General features: G+C 33.3%; 1 protein-coding gene across 1 annotated transcript; it reads left to right on the forward strand.

Moving 5' to 3' along the window:
• LOC137405970 (uncharacterized) lies at nucleotides 1-8,362 on the forward strand. Its single transcript, XM_068092458.1, has 7 exons — nucleotides 1-53; nucleotides 723-755; nucleotides 1,016-1,168; nucleotides 3,839-3,967; nucleotides 4,631-4,953; nucleotides 6,758-6,931; nucleotides 7,908-8,362. The coding sequence occupies exons 1-7, from the start codon at nucleotides 23-25 to the stop codon at nucleotides 8,103-8,105; spliced, it is 1,041 nt and encodes a 346-aa protein (XP_067948559.1). The 5' UTR covers nucleotides 1-22; the 3' UTR covers nucleotides 8,106-8,362.
• The last annotated feature ends 423 nt before the right edge of the window (nucleotides 8,363-8,785 follow it).

Consider the following 8,785-nt stretch of genomic DNA (forward strand, 5'->3'; position numbering starts at 1 on the left):
GGAAAGCCTGGCAAGTGCAACCATGACAAAATTGCTAACCGTACTCGGCTTAGGTAAGGTTTTTGTATTTTAGTTTGTAAAAAATAAATATTGAGAATCGAGTATTTAATCACATTTAAAGTTATTGCTTGGTACTTCAGGTCTACTATGAGCTAATCTATAATTTGATTTATGTACTGATAAATTTACTTTTATAAACTATATGCTACAGAGCTCTCTTTTACATTATAGTTTAGGTTTATATGCTGCAGGTTGCATTATTTGTTGTATTCAATAACTTCAATTTGTCTGCTGTAGAACTTGATCTGTAGCAAACTATAGCCTAGTTAACAAGCTGTAGATTTTCTTTGAAGATTGATTTTATATCTTGGCAGTCACATTCTCCTGAACTTCATTAGCGCCTAAATGCATTGATGGCCTGACAGTAAGAATATTTTTAACATTTATAATTCGTATTGTAAACTATAGTCTGAATTTAAATGCTGCAAATTACAATATTTGTTGTAAATTATAGCCTCAATTTAAACTGTACTACAGGTTGTAAACTCTAGTTTAAATTTACATGCTGAAGGTCGCACTAGGCTATAACATGAATATATTATGGGTATAATATGACTTTATACGCTGTAACAAATTCTGTCTTTTGTATTTCATAGCTTGAATTTATGCTCTGTACACTCTGTTATTGGTTGTTCACTATAGTCCAGTTTTGGTGGTTGCAGGTCTGTATCTGTTGCAATGGATCTCAGCTCAGGGTGAGTCAGCTGTAATACTACCAAGTTTAGTTACTCTTTTCTTTTCTGTTCAAAAAAGTCAAAATTCGCTTTTAATTATTGCACTATTAATTATAGAAGAAATCCAAATGAAATCATCAACTTTCCATGTCTCCAAGTTTTTGTTTTTATTTATTGTTCCTCGTTCTTAATCTTATTTATATAAAAGCTCTTATTAGTTTCAATTTTACAAATTTATCAAACTCAAATCATCTTAACTGAATTTTAAATGTTTATTCTAGATTTTAACAACTGCATTACAATAGCGAACTGTCTCCTATACTTTGAGGGAAGTTGTAACGCCGCTGGCGAACGACAGGTTTGCATAAGCTGGGCAACAGTTACTGGTTGTGACCATGATGCCGCAGCTGCAGATAGAGTTTGCCGTGCAAATGGTGAGTTAAACTTTTGCTCATCCCTGGTGATATTCCACGCTAGGACATACTACCAGACTATTAGCTATCATCATTAGATGGTCTCTTAGTTCATCAGGATAATAGTATTACTGAGATAGTTCTTGTCTTTGTTGGAATGCTTCATTGTTCTTTTATTTATACAAATTTATGCAAGAGCATTTTTATGTTAAAAGCTTCTGCTTTTGGCATATTCACTAAAAACTCATTATTTGCAAAGGTTTCACAGTTTGTGTTGGAAATTGCATCAATAATAACCTTCATTTTACTTTAGATTAGCTGTACTAAAACCTGATTTACATTTGCAAAGTTTTTAAATCTCGTTTGTTTGCTTAAAACTCGCTTTTGATATTATTAGCTGGGAATTTAAAATAACTTTTTAATCTATATATATATTTCTCAAAATTTGTCGTCTGTTTTCTATTTTCGGTATGTCCAGCTATAACTATTAAAATTTTTGAATTAAAATTCCACACTGTGCTGGACTTGAACTCACAAAGATTGTGAATGCAGTTTAATAATTCAACGCTTTAACCACGAGACCACAAAAGCTGCTGCGACAAAGGGCACATACTATATAACATATACACCCTTTTCTGTTTTCACACAAAAATGACGCATTAATTTAAACTTAATGAACTCTTTTAGCTCTATGAACCGCGATGCTTTTTCATCCTCGCCGTATTAGGGCTATTTGTTTTTGGCAAAACGGTATCAACAATAGATTCTCTCGAGATTAAAATTTGACGATTAAATTCTATTAGCTCTATGAAACATGATGCTTTTTTGTGTTTTTGTGAACTTCTATTTTCAGCTTTTCGTAAGGTTCAATTGCTAAATTGCTATGAAGGTTAATACTTTTCACACAGACAATTGTATTATCGCGAGAAGGAAGGCCTCTAGATTTTCTCAACATTCGGTCAGACAGAGACACTACAATATCTCATTTTTACATATCGTCGTACTAGTATCATCGTATTCAGAATTTTGATAGATAGCTTCTGGTGAAACAGAAACCTTTTTTATACACACACACTACTATGCAAGAATTGTTATTATTAATTCAACATATTCAGAATTTATATTTTGTTATCTCAGTTCGTATTAATTGTATCATTACCGAATCATCTCTTATTGTAATCATAGCAAAACAGACTTAATTTAGCTATTACTTGCTAATTATTTCACATTTACATCTAAACCTTTTCATAGTCGCTTTATTTTTTTAATTTATTGGATCTGCACGAAGCATTTTCCTCATGATATGAGAAAATATGAGTTTAAAAGTTGTTTGACAAAGTTTGAAGCCCTTTACAGTTGTTTTTATTTTCTCTCTTAATTTATTTCAATTACACAAAACACTTTTCTCATGGTATGTAGTTTGAAAGTTAGAATGGCAAATGTTGTTATATGTTAAATACAAATCAATTTTTTGTCCAAAGACTTTTTTTATTACCCGGGCAATGCCGGGTAGTACAGCTAGCACTATACTAAAAAAGGTGTTAGTAAATTGAAGACAGTTCCGATATCAATTGCTTAGGCTTCATTCTGCTGCCAGCTTTGTCGTAGCTTCAAAAATGTTGCACACTTACACTGTACCAATTGTCACAGATTAACTTCACTCATCACATCATTTTAGGATAAAAAGTTGGAGTATTCCCTTCATAGGAACTATCAAGTTTTTTTAACGCTTATGAGACAGAATTCAATTTGAAGCAAGTTAACTCGACCTAATAGCCTGTGAGCCATTGAATGCCAAAGTTGTATTTGCGAGAACTGGGAAAAAAGAACATACGTACTCTTATATACTTAGCAAAGGGGGCTACTTTTTTCTCTTAGTGTGAAAGCAACTCTTCAAAGATCCAAAAGGATGTCTGCTTGAATTACTGCAAGCAGTGGCTGTGCGCATTTTTAAGAGCATCATTGAAAAAAACAAGGTTTCTCTCATCTTGGTTAGACCTGTCTGAGCTTGGAGGCAAAGAAACTTTAATGACTGAAAACAAGGCCAGATGCAGAGAGCAATTTAAGATTGGATGTCATTCCTGTCACCAGCAATGACCTTTTTGGAAATTAACCCCAACCTGTTGTTTCTGGCGATGGTGTTCTAGGCAACTAGGTCACAGCTGATATCGTGGCAATTAACATATCAAAGTACAAACCGATGTTACCAAACCAGCACACCACGTTACGTGTTATTTAGCAAGCATTGACTGCAGATACAATGTCAATCAATTACATCTTGTCGATACTTGGTTGGCTTGATAGTACATTCAGCAGCCAGCTTCTCGTTTGATGTTTCCTTCTGCATTGATCATTCTTTCCTTCAATACTGATAACAAATACTTGAAGATCAACACCACCAACGGTTACTACTGTGTCTTCAGTAAAAACCATCATGTAAACAAATTTTAAAGTTTGTATTTTAAATTGAATCAGTAATAACTTCCCATTTTATATTGATTAGGTGTATGAAAATCAATACCTGATTTATATCTGCAAAGCTTTTCAATTTTGTTTATTGGTTTAAAATTTGCTTGTGAAAATGAAAAATAACTTTTCAGTACTTTTTTAGTAAAAAAGGGTTTTCATAAGTTAAAATTAGTTCTGATATGAACTGTTTGGGCTTCACTCTTCTTTGCTTTGTTGTTACAGATTTTTCGTCTAGTCAATCTTTACCAGCTAACACTCAGTTTTGTAATGCACCGGATCAGCTTGCGATGGGTGGTTCATTGATCAGTTTTGGAATCGACGATGGTGTCCGTCCTGCAACAGGGAGTGGAGGTAGGTATAAATTCTACTGTAACTTCAAACATTAGTATATGTACTTCTAGTATTGTGAGTCTACGTAGTGAAACTCCATACCTGCTATATACAATTAATAATGTTCAAATATGTAGCTGAACCAGTAAGCCAATCTTCAAATCATCATTTTACATTTCGCCAAAATCTTTCAGAAGGTAGTATTTCTGTGAAAGTATTATTAAAGGGAAGAACTACTTGTAAATATTAATATATTATTGTTATTGTCATATCATTTCTGAATAATGGGTCAAATACTACCACATAATGAGAGCTGATTAGCTTGCTCTATTTGTAGTATCGCATGAAAATGATTATATATAGCTTTATATAACAATTGAAAACACAAATTATAAATGTCCTTAGTAACAATATTTGCCATTATTGTGAAATTCAAGCGCTAAAAATATTGTTCAAGGTTGTTTTAAAATTTTCAGTGACTTCCTTGTGTCTCAAATCATAATAGAACCAACATACACAGGGAAGCTATTATTAAAGTCCTCAGTTGGTTAACTAAAGACACTTGCAATTAATAATAAGGAGATTGAATGATGATACCATCAATACAGATCCACTGTTATTATTAGACTGTACACCGATATTATTAAGCTCTCTGATAGTAATTATATCGATGTTTACTTGTAGCTACAGCTATCAGTGTTTTGGGATATAACACAGCAGATGGCCGCGCAGCTGTTATGTGCTCAGATTTCGTCAATGTATGTGCAAATAATGGCCTCAATGATATACGACTAACCTTCCAAGTAGGAGCGTGTCCAGGCCAAACAACGACCACTACTACCACCACCACAGAAGTAATGCCTCCTGGATGCATGTGTGACCCTTGGATAGACATCACCCCTTGCAGTGTCACTTGTGGGACAGGAACTCGACTGCAGATAAGAACCTGTCGCAACTGTCCCGCTGGCACCCTTCTTACTCAGACCGTCTCTTGCACGGCTCCCAGGGTATGCAGTTGAATCTAGTTTTGACTTTAGTGTTGTGTAATGGTGTTGAATAACTAGTCTTTACATTATACTGTCCAGCTTTGAGTTTGCAAACTCTACAAGTTTCTTTCTAGTAGTAAATCAGAAGCAATTAATAAAACTACATGTACACAGCAATAATAAACGGTGAACGAATTACACTTTTTGCCTGAATAAATTTTTTCCATTTAAATAAATGAAAGCAACTGCTTTAGGTATAGTTTAGTTGCCCCAACCATTCTGTGCTACTGTGTCACCAATTCATAGGTAACACTGCTAGTAGGTAAAAAATATGCATTTAGGGCTCTTTTGGATCCCTGATGCAAGTACTAAAATTTCCAATTTTATAACTTGTACCTTACTAATACAAGGTTTGTGGCAAAGTATTTGAAGTTTGCATTTACAGTAGACTCTTTAGCCTTGCCTCGTGTCACCAATAGACTGAAGTGGCAACAGGTTTGACTGTTCTAAACCTACATGTATGTTGGAATGCTTTTTAGGTAAACACACATTCATGTATTTTTATTGATTGTCACAAATATTGTTTGATGATTGGTTGATAAAAAAATGGCTTGTGCCTATTGGCTTTTTCAAGAAAATCGATTTGCAACAAAAACTAGCTGATTCTGTGTTTTAAATTATTTAAGAATAATCTCTTTCAAGCAGCACAGCTATAAAGTTGAGTGAAGTAGATTTGAGGAATCATCTCTTTATATGTTGAATAGTTTATGTCTGTTAGATAGCCTTTTGGTTTCCATGGTAACCTATTGCTAATTAACAATTAAATTTTTCTGGAGAAAAAGGTTTACTTTCAGCTATTGTAAAAGAGATACAAAAATGCCTGACACTTTGATGATAAAAATGAGGTTCAAGTGTGAAGAAATTTAGCTTGCAGCTATTAAAATTTTTAAGTTAAATTTATAGTAGGGCCTTGCTAAGAACAGCAATAATTTGAATTCCAAAATGTATGCTAGTAAACTTTTTATAATTCTATTAACAGAATGCCTTGCGTTTGGGTAATAAAAGCGGTAATAAAAACAGTTTGCGCCTAAAAACTTACATTGAATTGGCTAAGTTTTTTGCCAGCATTAAGATAAAAGGTTGCGCCATGATCTCTCATGTGATCATGATCTTCAAGCATGCCAGCTAAAGCGTAAAGTGTGATATTTTAGCAAATCAGCATTAAAGATTGGCAGGTGCATAATTATAGGCATAATTATGCTATAGTAATACCAGTTGAGTGCGTAGTATAATAAATAGCATGCCTGTCTGTAGAACTGGAGGTTCAGGGTTCGATGGCAGCGTCAAGTAGACTTTTCATTTCTATAATTTTACAACTCTATAACTTTAACCTTTCTATCAACAGACTAACAAACACCAAAGTTTATATATATACATATATATATACACACCAAAGGTGCGCTTGGAATATTTGTTTATTTAAAACAAATATTCAAAGCGCATCTTTGGTATATATATATTTATATATATAAATATATATTTATTTATATATTTATATATATGTATTTATATATATATAAATATATATTTATATATATATATATGTATATATACCAAAGATGGGCTTTGAATATTTGTTTTAGATAAATTCAACTCAATCCAGTTGCAAAACTGCATGATTTTAGCTATTTGTAGATAAAAAATAAATGTCTTTTGCATGTTAGTTGCACAACCTTTTGTGTCCTGTTGTTAACTACAGTGCTCACATATAATTGCTAATTGGATAACATGTTCTTATAATGACAAATCATATATTGTGTTGCAGCCATGCAGCATAGATGGAATGTGGGGAGCTTGGATGAACTGGTCAGCTTGTGTTGGCCCATGCAACCCGCAAGGAACCAGAACCAGAAGTCGGGTCTGTAACAACCCACTTCCTCAAGGACCAGATGCTAGATCGTGCGTTGGCCCTGCCACTCAGATCGAAAACTGTTTTGCGGTAAGTGTTAGTGAGCCCAACTCACGTCTTGTCTTTGTCTGTCTTTTCCATTCAAGAGATACAGAATTAGATAAACAAGGATATATCTTAGATAAAGAACCAATAGATAGAAGGAATAGCAGTTGTTAAGAATGAAGCCGAGAAAAAGGCTCACTGTGTAGGTGATCTTATCAACTTTGGAAATATAAAGAATTGTCTTTTAACAAACTCACTGTTGTATAACAAACATGTTAAACTGTACATATTTACAAATAAATGACTATTTTTGAAATTTTTATAAGGTTGAAGCAAACGTTGATATTCGATGGTAGGCTGTTCGTATATTGCCACCCTTATTATCTCTTATAAAATATCAAGATATGTTGTCTTGTTGTTATATGTATATATGATATAGTTTTGAGAATAAACGAGATTATTTTTATAAGTTTGATAATATTTTCCTAAATTCGTTTCTACAATTCACATGTTTTGGTATTAAATATGTTAAAACTCGATCAAACAAACAAAGCAATGAAAAGCCAGAATTTCAAAATTCATGTTATTATTCTGTAACCTGAAATTTCATTCAAATGATGTTTGAAAATGAGTAACAATACATTAATTTGATTAGTGTCAAAATTTTGTGTCAAAGTTCAAAAGTCAGTATCGAAGATTAGTAGGAATTAACAGGTTAGCTTGTCTCAGGGCAGAAAAAGCATGTCTATCATGTAAGAATAATTTTATTAACTTCATTTGTTTGTTAATGACTCAAGCATAATTATGTATTATTCTATGTCGAGCCCAAAAAAATATGTTTCACACTAAAATTATATGTTCAGAAATTTTTATTTAAGGCAAATTAGTTTCAACACCTCAACTAGAAAGTTTACTTTTGTAGCAGAAATGCTTGTTTTGTTGTTTAGAAAAGAACTTGTTCTTAAGGAAGCTTTGAAAGTAATATGACAAGATTTATTCAGCGTTTTGTTTCCTTTTGTAGATTCCTCCATGTGGACCAGTCCCTCCACCTCCTCCCCCTCCTGGTCCTCCAGGTCCTCCACCGGGTCCTCCTGGTCCTCGGGGTAACAGAAGGCGGTGTAGAAGAGCGGCTAAAAATAGCTGTCCAAGACGCCGACGAGGCAGACAATGCAGAGTAAGATTCATAAGGAGTTGTCTCAGGAACGGGCCCCGTGGATAAATGGAATCTTGGTGTATACACTTATTCTTTGGCTTCGTGACTTGTGAACTTATAGCATGATTGATAACGGTTGCAAAGAGCTTTATTATGAGATGCTTTGACTGTTCACTTTTTTGTACTATGCTTTCTTAAAGTAATCCAGTATTTAGACAAATTTATGTGGCTTGGATATTGTGAAGATGTATTCTTTAAGTTTATTGGAAGTAAATGTATTTTATTTGCTAAAAATATAAATAAATGTAAACAAAATTTAATAACTTATAAGTGTTTTAAGAAGGGAATTGTAACTCCAATGTCTTTGACACACTGCGGCTCTCGAAGGGGCTTCCTTTTAAGACAACCCGACAAGAATGTCAAGGCCACCGTTCAGATTAGACTGCTGAATAGGAAATAATTCAGAATTTTCCTGGTTCTAGATGTTTTATTTGGAGATATAAAAAGAAGTCTTGTTAGCTTTGTTAATTTTATTTAAATTGCATAGGCGGTGACATAAAAAGCTAAAAATATTGAAGAATACCGCAAGGATTTTCTATTTTGACATGAATTAGTTATGCAGTTTTATAAAAAGAAAAGATCAGATCATTAACACTGACTCATCTGCAAGTAGTTACAGTCTTAACTTATAAACTATCAACTTGAACGAATACTCAACAATCAACCATAGATTACTACTAATTCAG

Source organism: Watersipora subatra, chromosome 10 (genome assembly GCF_963576615.1).
Source record: "Watersipora subatra chromosome 10, tzWatSuba1.1, whole genome shotgun sequence".
NCBI classification, from domain to species: Eukaryota; Metazoa; Bryozoa; class Gymnolaemata; order Cheilostomatida; family Watersiporidae; genus Watersipora; species Watersipora subatra.